This window comes from Mytilus galloprovincialis, chromosome 10 (genome assembly GCF_965363235.1).
Source record: "Mytilus galloprovincialis chromosome 10, xbMytGall1.hap1.1, whole genome shotgun sequence".
In the NCBI taxonomy this organism is placed as follows: Eukaryota; Metazoa; Mollusca; class Bivalvia; order Mytilida; family Mytilidae; genus Mytilus; species Mytilus galloprovincialis.
The window spans coordinates 44,513,793-44,537,973 of NC_134847.1; the positions used below are offsets into that span (position 1 = coordinate 44,513,793).

The window sequence follows — 24,181 nt, forward strand, 5'->3', positions numbered from 1 at the left end:
TATCTCTATTTAAATTTCATGTTTGTAAGTAAATTTTTAGGTCGTTTGCAAAAAAGCCTCATAACCATTATAAAAGTGAAATTACAAACCATTTTTAACCAGTGAGTCAAACTGAGCATTATGATATTCTACTTTTTATTTAAGTTATGTCTTTTGCAAGAAGAAAACATATAATTTGAAATATTTTCTTCTATAAATAAATCAACAAAGTTAGATACATTTTAATCATTAACTGACCATGCAAAGGCTGTATAACCAGTCAAGGTTGTTAAAAACTTCCATCATCAATAATCATTTAAATATAATTAGCCGCAAGGACAGTTTGAAAATATTGGTTTATAGTATTCTTAGTTTTATGTTCAGAATTTAAGACAGGAAAGAAGTGAGGATATTATGTAAAATGAATCAAAACATTTTTATGTTTTTCTTGTATTTAGGAACAAGATCTGTATGAAAAAGAAGGGTTAGGTGTAAAGAAAATCCAATGGACAGATAACCAGGATTGTATAGGTAAGTTGTAGAAATGTATTTATTACTTTTGGTGGTGTTTCTTTCTGAGTTCTCTAGTTCTGTCCCTTTATAATATTACATGAAAACATATACAGTCACCAACAGTACAATATTTTATAGAATATGTAAGTTGTGTTTTGTTCAAACTTCCAGTTTCTGAATCTGAAAGATTTTGGTTAATTGTTTTTGTACACGTGCACCTAAGTCAAAATTATTTAAGTCATTGGTTGAATATTCATTGTTTAGGATGATGTTAACCTACCATCAAGACTTTTAAATATTCTCTTGAAAATACTACCAAGGATGCATTACATCTTGAAATGATGAGTTGTATAAACCAATAAAAAGGGAGATAAACCTTATCAAACATTTTTTATTATATAAGACTTAATAAATAGCTCATAAAGTGTCATTTGCCAAAATCTAAGTAGATTTTTGATTTTTTTTTCTTTTAATTTGAGACCCAAATAATACCATTGCAAATATAAGGTAAAAGTCAGAGTCAGCCTTTTCCCGCCATATTTTTAAAATCAAAATCTTGCAAAGGAGCTCCATGACCTATCAATATTTTTAGCTTATTTTGTTCCTGAAATAATGCTCTTCTAACTAAGAGTATCAATTTTAAATTCTTAATTTTTTTTTAATTTCACCAACCCTCACCTAAGTACATCCTTAATAAGATAAATGTCACCTTGTTGCTATTTTATTTGGTGCTAAACCAGTTCCACCGTTTAAAGTTTTACAGTTGGCTTTAAAAAGGATTAAGCTGATGTATTTTATTTTCATTTTTTTCAGAATTGATAGAGAACAAGAAAATGGGTATTTTTGACCTACTTGATGAAGAGAGTAAACTTCCTGCACCTAAATATGATCATTTTACCATGGAGGTTCACAACAGGAACAAAAATCACTTTAGGCTTAGCGTAAGTAAAGGGAAACCTTAAAAAAAACATTTTTTGTCAGGTTAAAATGTATGTATTTTAGTCAGATCTGTGTATATATATATTCTAAACTTTCAAAACTGCTACCTTCAAAAATGTTCTCTCCTTATAGAAATCTACAAAGCAAGGAACTCATCATTGTTATCTTGATAGTTTTATATTTTCCAGATCCACTTCCACATATAAATGAATTTTGTTTAGTTTTGAAAATGTGAAATGGCATATGACATAATATAATACAGATTGACGGAATCTAAAGTAATGACCTAATAATTTTATAGTATGACATGCATGGGATAAATAGATCTGAAAATAAACGCAAACTGTATGTAAAGGAAAGCACAAACCTCTGCATCAAAACAACATTAATATTATTATTCCCCATTTATGGGCATTATGTTTTCTGGTCTGTCCATTCATCCGTCTGTTCCACTTCAGGTTAAAGTTTTTGGTCGAGGTAGTTTTTGATGGAGTTGAAGTCCATTCAACTTGAAACTTAGTATACATGTTCCCTATGATATGATCTTCCTAATTTTAATGCAAAATTATACATTTTCCCCAATTTTCACCTTTCACTGAACATAGAAAATGATAGTGCGGATGGCGCATCAGTGTACTGGGGACACATTCTTGTTTTGTATTCTGTTACATTGTGTGCTGTGTCAAATTTCATTTGTTTCTATTTTTCAGCTGCCAAGGAAATCCAAATTGAAGTCCCATAGAGATGTCAGAGATGAAGAGGGATTCTTGATTCGTCATTTTGCTGGTGCTGTTGTTTATCATACTGTAAGAATATTTTCTGAACTTTGAAGAAAAATGAAATCTTTTTGCCATTGGAAATTTTGAAGACTACAGCAACATGAGTAAAATGTTTGACTTTACTAAAAGTAAAGGGTGACCTGACCAGTTATTTAAAAATATGTATTTTAAAAAAATCGATTATAGATGTGATATTATGTTTAGGTAATGGTTAGCACACATTTAAATTAAATATACACTAAATTTCTAGAAACAATAAAACTTTTATAAAGAGAGAAAAAATTCTTATAGTGTTATTAATAAAATATTACCAAATTTTTAACACAATATTTCTCATTACAGAACCAGTTTCTGGACAAGAACAATGATGCTTTGCATGCCTCGCTACACTTCCTGATCCAGGATAGCAACAACACATTACTGAAAAAGATGTTTGAAGGAACCCAAGTCTCTACTGGAAAACTGAATTTCATCAGTGTGGGAAGTAAATTTAGATCACAGCTGGTTATACTGATGGAAAAACTGAAAGCAACAGTAAGTTCCATATAGCGCTATACATGTAAATACCTAAATAATTTTTGCAATCTACTGTTTCAGAGGGTAACTTATTGAAAATACCCTAAAACTAAAAAAATGTCATGTCAGTGGTTAAATGTCTATTAATTATGACCTTTTAAAACCAACCACAGCATTTTGGTGTGCATTTTTTGATATTGCAGAAAGTGCATTTTATTCTGAATTGGTAAAATTTAATGATGTTATTGAATACGTTTGAAAAGGTTAGATCTTTCAGTACAAAAAGTTAAATCTTTGTATGCATTACTTACAATTTTCTTTTGTTGAAAACAAAATTGGTTTATTGAAGTATGTTTTCTAGAAAGTCATCTGTATTTGAGGTCACCAGCCACTCAAAAAATAAAATTTCCTTTCTATAAAAAAAAAAGATTTAGAGAAGATCTATTAAATTTGGCAGAATGCAGTATATTGAGTATAAATATATATTTAACACTTTAGAAAAAGCTGTGTATATATATATATTGTAACAATACAATTATTTTTATGCCCCATCTACGATAGTAGAGGGGCATTATGTTTTCTGGTCTGTGGCTCCGTTCGTCCGTCTGTGCGTCTGTTCAGGTTAAAGTTTTTGGTCAAGGTAGTTTTTGATGAAGCTGAAGTCCAATCAACTTGAAACTTAGTAAACTTGTTGCTTATGATATAATCTTTTTAATTTTGAAGCCAAATTAGACTTTTGACCCCAATTTCACGGTCAACTAAACATAGAAAATGAAAGTGGGAGTTTCAGGATAAAGTTTTTGGTCAAGGTAGTTTTTGATAAAATTGAAGTCCAATCAACTTGAAACTTAGTACATATGTTCCCTATAGTATAATCTTTCTAATTTTAATACCAAATTTGATTATTACCCAATTTCACGGTCCATGGAACATGGAAAAGGATAGTGCAAGTGGGGCATCTGTGTACTTTGGACACATTCTTGTTTCGAACAATTTTCACATTTTGAAAAACTAGCATTTATGTAGAAAAAAAATTGACAAAGTTGTGTTGGGAGAATTTTCGGCTACTGTAATTTTTGAATTAAATAAAAACAAAACAAGAATGGGGAATATATATATATTGAAATTCATGTATATGATGTACTTGTTTCTGTACATTTTAATATGACATTTAGGAAGATGTAACACTACTGAGGACTCCAACGTTACTTGTCAAAGTAAGTGGGAATCATGGCTCTAACACAGGGTAGCTGTCATATGTATACTTTGTGTCTTAATACATATATTTTGGACAATTTGACCAGTCTAATAATAGGGATATGTTTATATTCCACTTGGTATTGGGGTACGAAATTAAAGTTCTTACTACAGTTGCTGTGATTTTTTTCTGTTGGTTTTTCTGTGTTTTGGTTGTGGAAATATTTATAATGTTCATATTCACAGAAAATTAGGAAAGTAATAATCAGTCAATCCAAACATCTTGTTATCCAACTTTTAACAAATTTGAAAATATTACCATTTAATTATTCTCTAATTTTTTTAAAGGATTAACAATCAGGATTTATTTTAAATGTAAAATACACTTTTAAACGCATTTAATGAAAAAATGAGGGCATTTTAATGAAAAAATTAGGAAAGTTACACTTGTTGAGAAAATATTCTGGTTTTATACTGATTGTACAAGAGAGGATCCAAAAGTTTCCATTTATAAAACCTGAGAGTTTGCCTTTATATTGTTATATGTTGCTACTGTATATGTATGAACAGTGTGTGTGTGTGTGTTTTTATGTGAATGGGTGTGTTTGAGTGCTTGAACTTCTGTTCTATAGTTGCTTGTGATTCATTCTAAGAGACAAATATAACAGCTGGGATTCCTGATACATATTCACGAAAGGAGCTTGGATCCCATATTTATGCAAGGAGAACTAAAAGGGACTAAAGGTTTTCCTATGAAAAGGGTTGATAGTTGTGATTTAGACTGGTCATAAAAAGTTAAATATACATTTTATATTTGACAGTTGTTAAGACACAAGATTTTAATATTAACTTGACATATAAACAGCATTTGTATATATTGTGGCTAATATATATCATAGGTATTAAGAACATAGTAGTTGTCTTCATATTTATAGGTTGGAATTAATTAATGTTTCAGACCTCAGACAGTGCCAACTGGCTGTCCTCTCTTATGGGAAATCATATATGTCACCAGTTTAATAAAATATTTATTTTCAGGAAAAGAACACTTATTTTTACTGTTAATTTTTAAATTTTTGTGATGTTTTGTGGAACAGCTTAGGTTTTCCATAAAATAAAACTAGCATTTTGAATATTAACAGCATTTTTTCTATGTATCATTATTGTACTATGTATTAAACAGATGGTAATTTCCCATTATTTTCTGATGTTCAACTGTTAATACATATCATTTGTATCTATTTTTTGTTGCAGTCTTTTATAAAATTGAAAGCTTTTAGAAAAGGGTTTCATATAAGCAATAAGCATATTTAATGGGTATTAAAATGAAAAAAACCTAGAAAAACTACTATGTTCGCATATTAATATAATTAGAAGTTGAATGAAAGTATCTTTTTTTAGGATCTTGGAATGCAGTACTTAGTTTTCATTTAACTAACCATAATTTTTTTTATCATATTTTTGATTGACGATACACCTTCAGATTTTATTGACAAAACTAACAGGTTTATTTACTAAACATACAGAAGGGCTTTATAGTTTTCATTGGTGAAAACACATTACCAGTAGATTTCCCTTTTTGGAAGAAAATAATTTTGATATGATAAATGAAAAACTGCCCAACTTACATGATATAAAGTTGAAATTCAGAATGTATATTGTCAATTTTATCGTGTCCCTATACAAGTAAAAGCAATTTAAAAAATACATCAGCATATCAAGATCCAAAATTACTTATACACTGGTACCGGTACCTGTATACCAAATTAAGTTTGTCAGTTCCTTTCAATTGGAGCTATGGTGGTTCTACTGTAGTAAAATTTTATCTGCTTAGCAACATATTATGAACCCTTTTTGGCTGATAAATACAGTACTTGCATGAACTACATCCACCCATTTCCTGTAAATAATAAGTAAGACAGGGCATGCATATTTAATGCAGACACCCACTATATTATAATATATAACATTATTTATTCAGCTTATGTATATCTAGATACAGTGGCAAGTTGACATAGCAAACAATAGTGTTATGTGTCTTCTTCTCTGAATTCTCATCTTAATATGTTTACACTGTCAGATAGATGCTGCACACAATCTAATTAAAAACTTGCTTTATATTTACTTGTTTAATATTTATATATCCTTTACCATCCATGATGCTATTTCAGTTGAGATGTGTTTCATATAAAAAAGAAGATGTGGTATGATTGCCAATGAGACATCTCTCCACAAGAGACCAAAATTACACAGAAACTAACAACTGTAGGTCATCTTATGGCCATGCTGGTTTTAAGGCTTCATCAGAGCAGGCGGATTTATATTTCTGTCTTTTAATGAAAAAAAGATGAATAATAGACCTATGCTCTGAGATGCATCATCATACAACTGCTAGTTAGTAGCAGTTAAAAAGCTGCATGGGGGACAAGGGATGTGATCAACTGCCATGTTTTTTAGGTTGTAGGTCAAAATTTACATGTGTTTATTGTATATTACCGGGTAGACTCATTAGCCAATTATTAGTGAGATATCATGCTGATATTATGCAGTTTGAATCTGAAGGTATTTGTTAAATGAGGTTTAGCGATTTGGTTTATTAAAACATATTTTAACCAAATGGCATCAAAATATGAGATGCTGACGTAAAGCAATATATTAGGGTTTTTGTGTACATTCTAAGCTTCAATGTTACATTGAGCGGAATAGAAAAATACAATCAGCATGCACAAACTGTCAGACTGGCATATCACTCAAACTTATTCGTTTATAGACTTAAATGTATTTAATGATTTCAATTTGAACTATTCATTAGATGTTTTCCTAATTTGTGTACATGTAATTGTAGGGTACCAATTTCATTAGATGTATAAAACCGAATTTGAAAATGGTGGATCATTTGTTTGAAGGAGGACAGATTCTGAGTCAGCTGGAGTGTGCAGGTAAAGTATTTGAGTTGTGACGAAAACTATTTTACATTAAAAATATAAAAAAGAAGATTTGGTATCATTGCCAATTGCAATGAGACAACTCTCCATAAGAGACCACAGAAATTAACAGCTATCTAAGGTAATTGTATGGCTTTTAACCATGAGTAAAGCCCATACTGCATAGTCAGCTGTAAATACCCTGAAATGTGGTTATTTTTCTCATAGTCAACCTAAATTCTTTTTATTTTTAGCTCAATTTGAATTAGTTGATTTGAAAGAACAATAGCAACTATTATCATCACTTTGTTTCAAATTTTAAATTATGTCCACTTTAAACCAGTGGATCCATGAAATTAAAGCCAAAAGTTATCTTTTACAAGTGTGTGTCTTGTTACAAAATCTACAGACAAAACTAAAACATGTAAAATGAATAGAACAAGCGTGTAAATAGTCCAAATGGCATTTTTAAATTCCTTACAGGAACATAAAACACAAATGCTTATCAATCAGCAGTGGCGGATCCAGGAATTTTCATAAGTGGGGGCCCACTGACTGCCTAAGAGGGGGCCCGCTCCAGTCATCCTTCAGTGATTCCCTATATAAACAACCAAATTTTTTCCCCAAAAAGGGGGCCCTGCCCCCCACCCCCCCCCCTTAAATCCGATTAGCACATGCCCTACTTGCCATGGTAGATGAACATTCATGTCTTCTTGTCTGTGCATCTATATATGCTTTGGCACACTAATACGTTCTTCTGTTTTGAATCAGATTAAATATTTTGTGTAACAATAGTCTTGAAACTATGAACTCATATCTTCGTTAAACTTTTGAAAATAGATGTCAAATCAGGTTCTTTTTTTGCTGTTCACTAAACATGTAAATGTGGAAGTATGTAGTTTCTTATAGACAAATATTATGGTTTTGCTATATTCTTATGCATATTCTGCGTTAGTTAGTTTATATTGTGTAATGATGAATAAGGCATTTGATATGTTGTTTTGTTTATCTTAGGTATGAATGCTGTATTAGACCTTATGCAGCAGGGATATCCATCCAGGACACAGTTTCTAGAACTTTATAACATGTATAAGAAATTCATGCCATCCGATCTAATTAGACTGGATCCAAGATTGTTTTGTAAGGTAAGGGATACCAGAAAACTTACTTTGTACAAAAATAAATGCATCTTTCAGATTTTAAGGAGTAATTTATTTACTTGCACCCTTTCATGTTGAACATTAAAAAGTTTTGAGAACTTATAAAAGTATGTTTGCTGTGCAAAAAAGTTTGATAACATTGTTTTTAACAACACGATTGATGGAATTCCATTAATGACATGGTACAAATACATATTTTTATTCCAGGCATTATTCAAGGCTCTTGGACTGGATGATAATGATTTTAAGTTTGGTCTAACCAAAGTCTTTTTCCGACCAGGGAAGTTTGCTGAATTTGATCAGATCATGAAGAGTGATCCAGAAAATCTAGCAATATTGATCAAGAAGGTTAAGAGGTGGCTTATTTGCTCACGGTGGAAGAGGGCACAGTATGGTGCAGTAATGGTCATTAAATGTAAGTTTCGGACTTCTTTTGAACTGAATTTTAATGTGCGTATTGTTATGCGTTTACGTTTCTTCATTGGCTAGAGGTATGGTGGGGGGGGGGGAGGGGGGAGATCTTATAAACATGTTTAACCCGCCACAATTTTGCGTCTGTCCAAAGTAAGGAGCCTCTGGCCTATGTTAGTCTTTTATGATCTTTAATTTAAGTTTCTTATGTATAATTCGGAGTTTAGTATGACATCCATTATCACTGACAAATGACTGAATTAGTATACATATTTTTAATGGACCAGCTGAAGGATGCCTTTGGGTGCACAAGTTTCTTGCTTCATTGAAGACCAATCAGTGGCCTTCAGCTGTTGTCTGCTCTATGGTCGGGTTGTTGTTGCTTTGACACATTCCCCATTTCCATTCTCAATTTTATTCATTTGATTCTAAGGGTAGTCTATAGGATTTGCTAGATTTTACTTTCACGGTTGTTAGAAATGAAGAATCAAATAACTTGATATTCAAATTTTGTTTAACAGAAGTCTGAAAATAGAGTCGAAAACAATCTTGCATTAAAAATTAAAAAAGAGTTTAGTGGTTGCTGACTGGTGATTGATCACCCAAAGTCTTTTATTTATATGAAAACTTTGCAACATTAGGAATTGGGTATATTTTCAATAAAATCAAGCATATAAATATTTACATGTTATTTATTTCAGTGAAGAACAAAATATTGTGGAGGAGAGAACAGATAGTAACCTTACAGAAGTCAATCAGAATGTGGAGAGATGTTAGGAAATTTAAACCTAAGTAAGATTACATGAATATAAATGTTTCTAAGATACCATCCTGGCTTTTGTGAGGGATCTTCATTGTATTGAGATGAGAAACATATGGTTATTTGAAATTTTAAAAATATAATAGATAGATGAAACCTTAAAAACTTAAAAATAAGCAAAAATTATCAAGTAACAAGATCAACAACCAAGAAAGTATAAAGGAAATTGTCCAATAACTCCTTATTGGAGTTATTGCCCTTTAATAATGAATTTTTATCAATTTTAGTTTTACATCTTGCCCCTATATGATAAACATTATTATCTCTATTTTTAAAATAGCACTTTAATTCACAAAAAATTATCAGCAAGGCAATATCTACTAACAAGTCTACTTTTGCTGATATAGTTGATAGACTGTTACTCTTTATAGGAGCCATTGCCCTCAAATGAGAAATATTTTTACTCTCTTGTGTGTTTTGTGCATAAACTAAAGAAGATATAAGATAAACAAAACAGGATATTGTCAAGTGTTACAATGATGGCGAGTGTCTTTTATTGAATATGCATATAAACCAAGGTGAGCGACATAGGCTCTTTAATACCTCTAGTTTGTTCAACTGTTTAAGTTAAGTTAAGTTATTTTGTTTCTTACGAATATCTAAAGAATTTGGCTTCTGGAACTTTTGATCTTGAGTCATAACTGATAAAGACTTTCAAGGAAAAGGCGTTGTACCCCCTGAAATTTGAGAGATATGTATACATTATAAATTTAGCAACTAGGATTTTTTTAAATGCATGCTGATTTAATTTGTCTTTTAGGTACAAGATGATTGTAAAGGCCAAGGGATCACAAGCCCAGCTTACTAGAATGCAGGAGATTGTCAGTCAATTAAAGAAAGGAAAAGAGTCAGCAGCTAAAAAAGTCAAGAGTATAGAGGATTCTCTTGAGAAATTCATCAGTAAAATCAGAGTAGGTCATTGCGATAGTGTTCAAAATTACACTCAATTTTGGTTGACATGAAATGAAAAAAATAATGATTTATGCACTCAAACCATTGATTTAGTATGCTCCTAGGAAGTTCAGTTCAAATTAATTTATCAAAGTAAAGAGACGAAGATAAACCAACTTTTTTTTTGTTCGTTGCATTCAAATGAAATGTGAAGTCATCAAATAACATCTTAAGAATGTTCACAAGACATTAGTCCTTCAAAGATCAGTATTTTGTTTTTCCCAGTTTGAAGAAGGTGTGCGAGGGGATGAAGCCTTCATCTTTTTTGTTTGATAGATTTTGACCATCACAATTTTTTGTTCAAAGTACAGATCTTTACAAACTAAGGCTCATCTGAAAAAAAAATGTTACTGTGGCCTGGTTTTAGGCATGAATGGTTGTGATGAAGGTCTGGCTAAAATGATATTACTGTGAGTCTCTTTTTTTGTATCATTTGTTATGTTGAGGAACGATCTTGTGTCAGTTAAGATAAGGATGGCTGGCATTATGTTCTAGTCAAAATATTTCTATGTGATGTTTCAAATTATATACAGATTTAGAAGTTTACACTATAAAGTTATGAATTATAGACCTGGATTAGGTTGTCTATTTATTTTTATGTCCAATTTATGGGCATTATGAATTTAGGTCTGTTTGTCAGTTTGTCCGTTTGTCCCACTTCAGGCTAATTATTTTGGTCAAGGTAGTTTGTAATGAAGTTGTAGTCCAATCAACTTGAAAGTTAGTACACATATTCCCAATGATTTGGTCTTTCTGATTTTAATGGTAAATTAGAGTTTTTTCCCATATTTCATGGTCCATTGAACACTGTACTATGGATACATTCTTGTTTCTTATTTCAGACAACAGAGATGAAGAAGACTGAGATGGAGTCCCAATATAACCATTTCCTAACCCAGATGGACCAAACCATGCAGGATCTTAGGAAAGAGATGGAGAAAGAAAAGGTGGCTGCAGAGCAAGAAAGACTAAAAAAAATACAGGTATTAACCAGGAATTGTTATTTATAAAATGTTACATGTTGAGTGTTTTTAAAAGTGTGTTCAGTTGATCATTTGTTCTTGCAAAAAATCAATCACTTTATATTAAAAAATGTGGCTGCAGAAATTAAGTTAGAATTACTATGGTTGAAAATGAGAAACTTAACCTGGGATCTAATTGAATCTTTAATTTAGCTAATTTAAGCTAGCAATTATCAATAACTTTAAGTAGAAAATTAATCATTTATCAAATGACATGCGCTTTCAGTAGGATCTATGAATTTTATAGACAACAAAAGGTATTAAAATTCTGTTTCATTTTGCATATTTATTTTTATGCCCCACCTACGATAGTAGAGGGGCATTATGTTTTCTGGTCTGTGGCTCCGTCCGTCTGTGCGTCCGTTCGTCCGTCCAGGTTAAAGTTTTTGGTCAAGGTAGTTTTTGATGAAGCTGAAGTCCAATCAACTTGAAACTTAGTACACTTGTTGCTTATGAGATGATCTTTCTAATTTTTAAGCCAAATTAGACTTTTGACCCCAATTTCACGGTCCACTGAACATAGAAAATGAAAGTGGGAGTTTCAGGTTAAAGTTTTTGGTCAAGGTAGTTTTTGATGAAGCTGAAGTCCAATCAACTTGAAACTTAGTACACTTGTTGCTTATGATATGATCTTTCTAATTTTAATGCCAAATTAGATAATTACCCAATTTCACGGTCCATGGAACATGGAAAAGGATAGTGCGAGTGGGGCATCCGTGTACTTTGGACACATTCTTGTTAGTTATTATTTGAGTATAATGTTGATATAAAAAAAGGGAACTCTGGTATGATTGCCAATGAGACAACAAAGCCAAAGAACATCTAACAAAGAGACAACGGGATGTGGCAGCATATATATAAATTCATCACTGCACAAAGCACACAAAGTGAACATCTGAGAGCACTTGCAGTTACTGAAAGCTAGTTCACAAGTCAAATTTGTCAATAGCAACAAATAAAGATAGCATGTATCAAAGACTAAAATATCAATCAGTACACACCCAACATCCAAAGGATTTAGTGTAAAGTCATCATTATCTGTCATAATGACATATACCAGATATATTCAACAAATAAGTATTTGGTTTTCGTTTGTTTTCAGGAAGAAATGGAGAGAGAAAGACAAAAGAAGGAAGAAGAAGAAAGAAAGAGAAAAGAAGAAGAGGAAGCCAGGAAACTGTAAGATATTAATAGATAAATTTAAAAAGACACAATATCATATAACAAAGTGTGGTTTGATTGCCATTGAGAAAACTCATCTATGTATTTGGGAGAAAAGTTATAAATATTGTGTACCTTTATTTTTTATTAATTCATGAACATTGAAACCCCCTCTTTAAAGTCCTGAATTTAAAGGTCACCTCATGATTAGTGAAAACATGTCTTGTCAGGTCAACCTCAACTTGTTAATTTTTAGTAATACATATGCATTTTGAACCTCAATTTGAATGTCATCTGCCTTACAAGGTCATGTTCTAAGGGTGAATTTAATATACAGGTATTACTTGCAGATAAATAAAGTTTAAACAAAATATGCGAAAGAAACATTAAATTTAGCAATTTCCACAGTTTTGTGGTTTAATGTTATATAGACAATAACTGTTTAGTGTCTTTAAATATCAGCTGTATTTGTACGAGGCTAGGAAACAAGGTGTATGCGAGCTTTTAGCGAGTTATTACACCTGTTTCGAGTTGAGTAACGATACAGTAATCACACATTCCGCTGTAGACAGGTTCGCAAAAAAAAATGGTCAACAATAGTACATTGCTCAAGGTGAACAATTATCTATTTTAACATAACAACTAATTTTAACAGTAAAAACAAATAACAAAACATTGTCCAATTTGAAACAGGAGTGTATGAGTTGTCCTACGCTTCAGACTCATGCATGCTGAAATTGACATGGTTGTTTTTGTTACACAATCATAAATATTCAAGTTTTGAAATTGATTGTTGTCTTCGTAGAAAAGACTACTATTTATTTGTGTATGTTATCAGACAATTGGTGTGATTCTTATTGCTCTAAAGTAATGTTTGAAAACAAACAGAACGTATAAAAGTAATCGTTAATTCGCAATTAATATGTCATTGGAATGCAACTGCAATACACATTCTGAGGTCACGCATGTTCATACAATACTCAGTCCGGCAGTTGGAGGAGCTTTTAAGTGATATCTGTAAGGCTGTATCTGTTAGTAGAACACCCAATTGCAGGATAAATTGCTATTGCAAAATTAGCATAGAAAGTTAATTTGAAGAAAACTTTACTTAAATTCTTATAAATACAATATTGTTATTGCAGAAAAGCAGAAATGGAAATGAAAAGAAAGAAAGAAGAAGAAGAGAGAAAGAAGAGGGAAGAAAAGGAAAAGAAGGAGAAGGTAAATAATGTTAGCTGAGAACTTTGCTCTTGTAATTTACAAAATACTGAATAAGTTTTAAAATCAATAAATAGTTGATTGCTCTTTGATTAATAAGAAAGAAAATAAGACAAAAAATTGTTTTCATTGTAGAAATCTAAGCGGTTCAAGATTTGAAAAATAGTCTTCATTCATTTAACTTAAAATTTATGTAAAACTTGACATGTGGTCTGCTGTAAAAACCTTTTGATTGTCTATTTCTCTATTGTCCCTGGTAAGCATTGTTAAATTTGTCATTAGTTGTCAAAATCAATAAGCTTGGGGAAAACTGCGATGGAGATATGATTTGAGAAATATAGTTTGCTGCAATCTATGTTAACAAAGTATTCTCCTCATTCTTTACAGGAAAAAATGAAAGAGCAACTTGCAAAAGAAGCAGAAGAAAACAAACAGAGGTATTTCATTATGTATCTTATATTTCTTTATAGTGGTTGTAATTATAACAGAAAGATGAAAGCTTGATTTCATTAAATTATCAGAAAAATGAAGGGCTATATACAGGATGTTTTCTACACACAAATGATTGCATATTAACAATTGTTGTAGAATTAGGCCTACCGTTGATAGTTTCTATTAGTAGAAAATTAACATACCATTAGCAAATCTAAAGCCAATTATTCCTATCAAATATGTGTTAAGACCTGATTTAGAAATAAGAATTTCATAAAATCATGCATCACTTCACAGTTCAAGAGCATGTGTTTTGTCGATTGATCAGTTTCTTGATAAAAATTTGTGGTTTTATTAACATCATTAAAGCAATATAGATTGATAAGATCGATAAATAATGATACACTCCATTTTGGTTGGCACTCGTCTAACTTGTATGTATTTATAGACAACATGTACACTCCATTTTGGTTGGCACTCGTCTAACTTGTATATATTTATAGACAACATGTACACTCCATTTTGGTTGGCACTCGTCTAACTTTTATGTATTTATAGACAACATGTATTGGAACAAGAGAGACGAGACAGAGAATTGGCCTTACGTCTTGCAGCTGAGGATGCCAATGAGGTTGAAGATGTCGTTGTTCCACCATTAAAGAGGTAAGGCCATTGATTAAAAATTTTTGTTGGCTTCTCCAAAGCAACTTAATCAGACTGAGTGTATTTGAAAACTAATTTAAAATTTATATCTTTAAAAATCAGGCCATGTATAACAAACATAGATATAATTTCTCAATTTGTGGAGTTTCAATGTGCAGATTCTGAAAAAAAACCATTTTAAAATATCCCCATATAACTTTTGGAATAGCCTTCATTTGGTTTTCCTTGAATGTAATACAACATACATTAAGCATCTTGTTACATACGGTTGCAACAATATTTAAGTGAAATGTAACATGTATTTTTGTACTTTTTATCTTCTTATACCTTAGTCTCTTATCACAATTTATATTAAGTTTTTTTATTTTATTTTGCTGCTATTCTGTATACATTATTTTATCTTAACAGTGCCACAGGAGGCTCTGCAGGGTAAACATCATTGAATTGAGCATGCTTCTTAAAATGATATTGTTCAGTCTTTTCAAATTTTTTAAATAAAAAAAGAGATATCCTAAAAAAAGAATTTAAGATAGCAGAACCTTATCATTTTCTTACACAAAAGAGTATTTCAAGCAAAATCAAACCATTGCAAGCCATTTAAATATTACCCATAGCACAAGGAATGCAGAAATTTGAGATCCGACAATCAAACCCTTTCAAGCCATTCAAATATTACCCATAGCACAAGAAATGCAGAAATTTGAGATCCGACAATCAAACCATTTGCAAGCCATTCAAATACTACCCATAGCACAAGGAATGCAGAAACTTGAGATGATGACTTTAACAATCAAACCCTTTCAAGCCATTCAAATACTACCCATAGCACAAGGAATGCAGAAAACAGAGATCTGACAATCAAACCATTTCAAGCCATGCATTTATTCCCAAAGCACAAGGAATGCAGAAACCTAAGATCCGACAATCAAACCATTTCAAGCCATTCAAACACTTCCCAAAGCACCAGAAATGCCTAAAACAGAGATCTGACGAGCAAAAGCATTTAACAAAAAATCCTAGCATGAATTTTCCAATTGTTTTTGAATGCTTTCAAACAATAGATAGCTAGTTTTAAAGTGGCCACATGCCAGCACTAGTACTGTGGTTGCACTTTGTAGATATTCATTGATCTCCTGATTTTTTGTATAAAAATGATTGAAACTCAAACCTTTTTCTTTTTAAATGGTAATTAACTTCATATTTTTTGTTGTTTTCAATTGACATATGTTTAACAATAAATATTAAGTTCAGCATTTATAATAATGTACTTTTGCTAGTGAATTGAAGCTTATAATTTTGTTATCATAAAAAGTTATGTTCTTTTATATATTCAGAATAGATATAAGAAGTTGATGTTTATTCCTAAACAAAAATCACACAAAATATATAAGGAACAGAAATATATACGAAATTAAATTGACAAGTGATATGGAATCTTTCAGTTTTAATTAAAAATTGTTTCAGCGTATATAAAATGGCAATTACACTTGGATGATAATGCTCAATGGTCACTATAACATAAACTTGTATAATTGATTTTTCATAAATGTTTGATAGGTCTGAAGAATTCAGGAGTCAACGTGCTGAGGCATTATCTAAGAAGTATGATCTAACCAAATGGAAGTATGCTGAACTTAGAGATACCATTAACACTTCTTGTGGTAAGCTGAACTATTCAATACTTATGGACCAATTTCCGTTTTTTTTCCCCCATTATGTTTTATAATGTTTTGGTCTGTGAGAATGGTGAGTCGTCCGTCTTTCCAGCTTCAGGTTAAAGTTTTTGGTCAAGGTAGTTTTTGATGAAGTTATAGTCTAAACAACTTGAAACTTAGTACACAAGTTCACTATGATATGATCTTTCTAATTTTAATACCAAATTAGAGTTTTGACCCCAGTTTCACAGTCCACTGAACATAGACAAAGATAGTGGGAGTAGGGTATCAATGTACTGCAGACACGTTCTTGTTTTACGGATGAGTTATGTTAGTTGCCATAATGTCAGTCAAAGTCCTTACTGAATGGTCAAAAGAGTTCATCTGCTGTACAACTAGGCTTTCAAAACTGAGGTTGTGAGTTGGAAATTGCATGTGGCAGTTGTGCTCAACTTCCATCTTCATTGGCTATATATATAGCTAGGATTAACATTATGTGGTTCTCAATGGCACTTCGGATTCCTTCACCAAAAAGAACTGACTGCTACAAAATAGACAAAAGTGCTGAAAGTGGTGTTAAACACAAACAATCAATCAATCACTGAGGTCAATCAGCATATGTTATGTCATTGAACAATCAACTCTTACTGTTTTGTAATAACATAAGCATTATGACATTGAAATATGCAGGAACATACACAAAAAATGGAGACTAAAATCATCTTTACTATTATTTAGAACCAAATATATACCATTCAAGATTTTAGATTTATTTTAAAATCCATAGACCAATTGTTTTTCCACAAATCATGAAATTTGAAACCATCAATTAAGGTGGTTTAATAGGTTTGTCTTGTTCCTCTCTACACTTTTATACTTTTTTCTAGAATAACAACCCCTTTTAAAAAATCCTGTATCTGCACGTAGAAACTTTTTTTAACATTTTATCACTAGATCTGGTGTATTTGTTTCATACTTTGCTTTGTTGATTGTAATTTGTTGATATTGGCTGTAGAAAAATGTCAATAGATTAGTATAGCCTTAAGCAAAGTTTATATTTTTTTTAAATAGATGATTTATATGATTGACATTGATTTATTATAGACATTGAGTTACTCGATGCTTGCAGAGAAGAATTCCATCGTCGTCTTAAAGTCTATCATTCATGGAAACAGAAAAATAAGAAGAAATCTGAAGGCCAGACCGATGAGAGAGCACCTAATGAGGTGTTACAACATGGTCAGTATTGAATATTCATAGATAACGTATAGCAAGTTAATGTGGCAGGTGTAAAATTTGGCGACTTTCATTGAATAAGATATATGAAATATTTTGTCAGATTTAAAACTTTTATCAATACCTTTGCATGGGCCATTTTGAATTGGCAGAATTTATTTTGGCGATTTTTTTACTATCCGTGAAAAGAAGCGAAAATTTGCATCCCGCAAAAATAACCCGCTATAAGGTATAAGAATCAAAAGAACAGTATGTTGTCAGAGATCAAAACATTCTTTTCATGATAATATATTTTTAATCTCATGTTAAGTTTCTGTAGCTGTAACATCCTAAATTCATGTCAAAGCTTGTCAATATCAATAAATCCTCCAATTAACCTAATTGATGCACAGTTTTAGCATGCCACCTTAATACCTGACATAAAAGATGTGGATGATGATCATGATGATCAACATTCTTATGTTGTACTGTTATACCACTGTTGGGATCCCCCTAACATGTTTAACCCCGTCACATTATTTATGTATGTGTCTGTCCCAAGTCAAGAGCCTGTAAATCAGTGGTTGTCATTTGTTTATGTGTTGCATATTTGTTTTTTGTTCATTTTTAGCTTACCTGGCCCGAAGGGCCAAGTGAGCTTTTCCCATCACTTGGCGTCTGGCGTCCGTCGTCGTCGTCGTCCATCGTCGTCGTCCGTCGTCGTTAACTTTTACAAAAATCTTCTCCTCTGAAACTACTGGGCCAAATTAAACCAAACTTGGCCACAATCATCATTGGGGTATCTAGTTTAAAAAATGTGTGGCGTGACCCGGCCAACCAACCAAGATGGCCGCCATGGCTAAAAATAGAACATAGGGGTAAAATGCAGTTTTTGGCTTATAACTCAAAAACCAAAGCATTTAGAGCAAATCTGACATGGGGTAAAATTGTTTATCAGGTCAAGATCTATCTGCCCTCAAATTTTCAGATGAATCCGACAACCCGTTATTGGGTTGCTGCCCCTGAACTGGTAATTTTAGGGAATTTTTGCTGTTTTTGGCTATTATCTTGAATATTATTATAGATAGAGATAAACTGTAAACAGCAATAATGTTCAGCAAAGTAAGATTTACAAATAAGTCAACATGCCCAAAATGGTCAGTTGACCCCTGAAGGAGTTATTGACCTTTATAGTCAATTTTTAACCATTTTTCGTAAATCTTAGTAATCTTTTACAAAAATCTTCTCCTCTGAAACTACTGGGCCAAATTAATCCAAACTTGGCCACAATCATCTTTGGGATATCTAGTTTAAAAAATGTGTGGCGTGACCCGGCCAACCAACCAAGATGGCCGCCATGGCTAAAAATAGAACATAGGGGTAAAATGCAGTTTTTGGCTTATAACTCAAAAACCAAAGCATTTAGAGCAAATCTGACATGTGGTAAAAGTGTTTATCAGGTCAAGATCTACCTGTCCTGAAATTTTCAGATGAATCGGACAACCTGTTGTTGGGTTGCTGCCCCTGAATAGGTAATTTTAAGGAAATTTTGCTGTTTTTGGTTATTATCTTGAATATTATTATAGATAGAGATAAACGGTAAACAGCAATAATGTTCAGCAAAGTAAGATTTACAAATAAGTCAGCATGACCAAAATGGTCAGTTGACCCCTGAAGGAGTTATTGCCCTTTATAGTCAATTTTTAACCATTTTTTGGTAAATCTTAGTAATCTTTTACAAAAATCTTCTTCTCTGAAACTACTGGGCCAAATTAAACTAAGCTTTGCCACAATCATCATTGGGGTAATTTGTTTAAAAAATGTGTGGCGTGACCTGGCCAATCAACCAAAAAGTGCTACGGCTAATAATAGAACATAGGGGTAAAATGCAGTTTTTGGCTTATAACTCAAAAACCAAAGCATTAAGAGAAAATCTGACAGGGTTTAATTGTTTATCAGGTCAAGATCTATCTGCCCTGATGTTTTCACATGGATCGGACAACCCGTTGTTAGGTTACTGTCCTGAATTGGTAATTTTAAGGAAATTTTGTTGTTTTTTGTCATTATCTTGAATATTATTATAGATAGAGATAAACTGTATACAGCAATAACGTTCAGCAAAATAAGATCTACAAATAAGTTTACATGACCAAAATAGTCAATTGACCCCTTAAGGAGTTATTGCCCTTTATAGCTAATTTTTAACATTTGTCATAAATTTTTGTAAATTTGTAGAAAATATTTTCCACTGGGCCAAGTTCATTATAGACAGAGATATTTGTAGCAACAAGAATGTTCAGTAAAGTAAGATCTACAAACACATCACTATCACCAAAACACAATTATGTCATGAATTTATCCGTGTCCATTATTTAATATGCACAAGACCAAGGTGAGCGACACAGACTCTTTAGAGCCTCTAGTTTATATATATATAAGGCCGTAAGTTTTCTCGTTTGAATTGTTTTACATCGTCATATCGGGGCCTTTTATATCTGACTATATGGTATGGCTTTGCTCATTGTTGAAGGCCGTACAATGACCTATAGTTGTTAATGTCTGTGTCATTTTGGTCTCTTGTGGACAGTTGTCTCATTGGCAATCATACCACATCTTCTTTTTTATATAGAAGCAATAATTGAACTAATGCTATTTTCACTTTACAGCTGATGAACCTGCAGTAGCTACCAAAGCTCAAGCACCTAAAGCTAACACTCCAGCACAACGATTCTTCAAGATACCATTTGCACGACCAGCGGATGAATTCCGTGGAGAAGCACAGAAGAAACATGGCATGTGGTATGCACATTTTGATGGAGAATGGATTGCAAGACAAATGGAAATTTATCCCGAGAAGTCACCAATGCTTATGGTTGCAGGTATGTAATTGGGTTATCCCTCAAAATGTGGTTATTGAATTCTGCTGTCAAACTAAGAATTAATGCTACTGACATAATTAGTTGACAAGACCCTTTGTGTTGGCATGCACTTTGTTGGTTAAAAAAGTTATTTTAAATACCTTGCCTGTAACAAAGAAAGAGTACAATTGAGAATGGAAATGGGGCATGTGTCAAAGAGACAACAACCTGCAAAAAGAGTAGAAAACCGCCAAAGGCCAACAATGGGTCTTTTATACAGCAAGAAAATCCCGCACCAAGAGGCACCAAGAGGCGTGATTCAGCTGAGACATGCTACTATCTTTGTTATATAGAAACACTGCAATGTATACATGTCTATCAAAAAGAATTTATCCGACCATGACTTCATTTCATGGTTCAGTTTTCATGATTAGGTCAGTTTCTCCAAAACTATCTGCAAAAGGTCAACTATAGTTGGTGGGAAGAATGATTTAACCCTTTCTCGATGGATTTTTTTTTTACATACTAGATTCGCATCGGATTTTTTCAATAAAAAAAAAATCATCAGGTTTAAAGTATTGATGCATTGTGCAGGGCTCACACTACTTCAGAATTATAGGGAGAAGTGACTTCTCTTTTTGAAACTGATAGGGAGAAGTGGTGAGATTTGAAAGAGAAGTGCTCATTCGCGCGGTGCGCTACAATGTTTGGATTTTACAATAGTATAAAGGGCCATATGTAAATAATGTTCTTTTTATGTTGTTCAATTCATATGAGTAAAAAATTACAATTAAAGTAACATTTGAAACTTAAGGTTCTTGTGAGAAACTACCAAATAGATATCTAGCACTTAAAAAAAAAAAATTATTTTAAAAAATGTAAAGAAATTATAATATCAATTACATGATTACAATTTAATTAAAAATTATCTTGTGTATGAAATTCAGTGTTTCTCATAAAAAAATATAAAAGTTATTAAGCTGGGCCATAATATATTGATATTAGTATAATAGTCTCAGAGTTAAGCAACTTTAATCAATAGTTTGAAACAATCCGTAAAAAATATAGGGAATTATATACACCAATCAATTAGATGTAACCAAAAGTCTCTTAATGCGTGTGGAATGCGTAATTTTCCCCTTTGGGATCAATATTCTTCTGTCAGCTGTTCCATCCGTGCGTCCGTAGTAAATATTGTAAAAGTATGGATTTCGGTCATAGCTGGTCCGGTTCAGATCCGTATTTTAGAAATCGGTCAATGGCGGACGAATACAAGAAAATTTACAAAAATAAACGATGTTTGACAAGTTATTTGGAAAGGAACATGACGGTTTTAATGCAATAAATGGATTAAACATTTACTGGAGGCAACTTTTGTCACGTTTAAATGAAGTAACAAACTTATTTTGCCGCCGAAATTTAGGTTGATGTACGTTTTCGAGTAACAAGCACCGAAACTTGCGGGAATGCAGGAAGTGATAAAAAGTTGTATTTTTATCAAATAACCTGCTACACACTGCGAAGGCAATGCTTCAACCTCTTTTCTAAAGATAATGAATCGTTTATGTCTGAATTTCTTTAATTATCAGTAAAAAATTGATGTTTCATCAACTTGGTAAAAATTGAAAATGTCCGATGACGGAAGCGACTGAAAGCGACTATCGTCAAGAACAGGGCGACTTGATTTCGCTTTTGGTGGTCGGGGAAAGCGAAGTGACGGTCGGGAAGGCGACTTCTTCGCCCAAGTCGCCTGGTAGCGTGAGCCCTGATTGTGAAAACAAATATTTGATCAATGAAATTCAATTCAGATATTCTCATGAATATCCTTTTCATATTGGATACAATTTTTTCTAAGTCTGATCCAGACATTTCGTAGTCAGAGCATTTCAACTGAGGTACTACACAGGTTCAAAAGGCGTCATTATGGAGTAAAGGGGTTGGCGTCAAAAGGCGTCATTATGGAGTAAAGGGGTTGGCGTCAAAAGGCGTCATTATGGAGGAAAGGGTTAAAAGATGTTTATCTGACCTTGACCTTATTTTAAGTGTTGATCACTGAACTGTTAAATGAAGTCAAAGTCTGGTGAATCCTATCTGAATAACATGAATACCTTGCAATGATTCAAAATGTTTATACCAGATATATATATATACAGTCCTCCTATTACTAAAATAACTGAGTACACATGCTGATATATCTCAGTTCTTTTACTGATAATGAATAAATTGTATGAAAAATAGAAATGTTGTGCCTGTATTACCCTTTTCAGTTCTTTGTAAAATTCCATATCACTGCTGTGTCAGCTGTCATACATGTGTTACCATATCACTTGTTCATTTCAGGTGTAGACGACTTACAAATGTGTGAGTTGAAGCTAGAAGAGACTGGACTGACCCGTAAGAAAGGTGCAGAAATCCTAGGCAAAGACTTTGAAGGTGAATGGGGGCAATATGGAGGTAGAGAATACATGCAGAAACATGCTAAAAGAGTGTCCTCTAAATTTCTACAGAAAAGACTTGGAATCAACTGATGATGGCAAATTTTAGGTCACATAATTATATATTTGTTGAGATACATTTTTGCTTTTAATTTATATTGTGATATTTATCAAATGTTTGCTTGTAAGATAGAAACCTTTAAACTGAAAACCTTTCGTAGAGAAACTTTAACAACCTGTTCTATTTTTATATAGTTTTATAAGAAATTGTACACGTCAAAATGGTTAGGATGGTTAGTTTTGTATGAATTTTACATGAGATGCTGAAAACTGTTTGAAATGTACTTTAAGCAAAATTAGACTAGAAACATGCTAAAATATTACTTTTTTATAGTGAAATTAGCCAGTCAAATGATATTGGAAGAAATCTAGGATTTTGCAAAATTACTCAAGTTATGCAAAACATATTGCTCTTTTGGTATCTGAAAAGTTAAATCGTGATGGGTTTAAAAGCATTTAATTAGTACTGATGTTTTTTTTAATTCAATGGACATCAGTATTCTCAAAACAAAAGTTCAAAAGTTCAAAAGCTTAAATGATGAATGTAAAGCAGATTGTTGCTTTTATTGTTGAAATGACTTGTTAAATTATATCTGTTTTGTGGTGAGATTGATCGTTACATATTTTTGTATATTGTTCATATATATTTTTAAACATTTTTACAAAGAATTATTTGTTTCATTTCCGTAAATTCATTTCAATGGGTTTTGGGTCTTTGGGAGATATTTTTGTATCAACAAAGTAGTAAATGGTTGTTGAAAGCGTTAGTTATAGTTTTGGAATACATATGGTCATTAGGTGTTTCATTGGCATGTTTGGTAGATACCTAACATCATAATATTACATCTAATTATAGCAAAAAATATATTGCTTTTTTTTTAATAAAATAAAATTAATAAATGATCAAATTTTGTTCACCATTTTTTTTTGGCATTTAAAAAATATTCAAGATGTAAAATTAGATGCTTTAGACCTGAGTAAAATGCTTTATTTATCTCGGCTGTCAAATACATTTAAGAATTAACAATTAGTGAAAATAGGAATTGAATTAATCAAGTTTACAAATAATTTACAATTCTAGTGTTGTATGTAAGGTTGAACTTCATTGGTCATAATATCTGAAATTATAGATTAAATTCAAATTTTGAGTGTTGTGAGTATGCTGAAAAAATATTTCTATAAATATTATTTTTTTAAATTCAGATATTAAAATATATCTTTTTGAAAATTTATTGTATCCTTCCAAAATACAGAGGAGCTAAATATAAAGTTT

The 24,181-nt window shown here is 31.9% G+C and overlaps 1 protein-coding gene across 6 annotated transcripts in view; it reads left to right on the plus strand.

Moving 5' to 3' along the window:
- The window catches only part of LOC143047619 (unconventional myosin-VI-like), a 43,534-nt gene extending 20,060 nt beyond the window's left edge, over positions 1–23,474 (plus strand). For 3 of the 6 annotated variants that reach the window (XM_076220782.1, XM_076220781.1, XM_076220786.1), the window contains 20 exons: positions 438–510; positions 1,306–1,433; positions 2,142–2,237; positions 2,553–2,744; positions 3,902–3,943; positions 6,769–6,862; positions 7,862–7,992; positions 8,215–8,422; positions 9,120–9,210; positions 9,999–10,149; positions 11,032–11,172; positions 12,314–12,390; positions 13,515–13,593; positions 13,978–14,027; positions 14,581–14,685; positions 15,094–15,114; positions 16,243–16,346; positions 17,445–17,579; positions 20,222–20,434; positions 22,754–23,474. In XM_076220782.1, the coding sequence (XP_076076897.1) occupies positions 438–510; positions 1,306–1,433; positions 2,142–2,237; positions 2,553–2,744; positions 3,902–3,943; positions 6,769–6,862; positions 7,862–7,992; positions 8,215–8,422; positions 9,120–9,210; positions 9,999–10,149; positions 11,032–11,172; positions 12,314–12,390; positions 13,515–13,593; positions 13,978–14,027; positions 14,581–14,685; positions 15,094–15,114; positions 16,243–16,346; positions 17,445–17,579; positions 20,222–20,434; positions 22,754–22,941 (2,319 nt within the window). In that variant the 3' untranslated portion in view covers positions 22,942–23,474. The remainder of the gene's footprint in view (positions 1–437; positions 511–1,305; positions 1,434–2,141; positions 2,238–2,552; positions 2,745–3,901; positions 3,944–6,768; positions 6,863–7,861; positions 7,993–8,214; positions 8,423–9,119; positions 9,211–9,998; positions 10,150–11,031; positions 11,173–12,313; positions 12,391–13,514; positions 13,594–13,977; positions 14,028–14,580; positions 14,686–15,093; positions 15,115–16,242; positions 16,347–17,444; positions 17,580–20,221; positions 20,435–22,753) is intronic. The other 3 variants (XM_076220783.1, XM_076220784.1, XM_076220785.1) reach the window with 3 other exon arrangements.
- Positions 23,475–24,181: the final 707 nt, after the last annotated feature.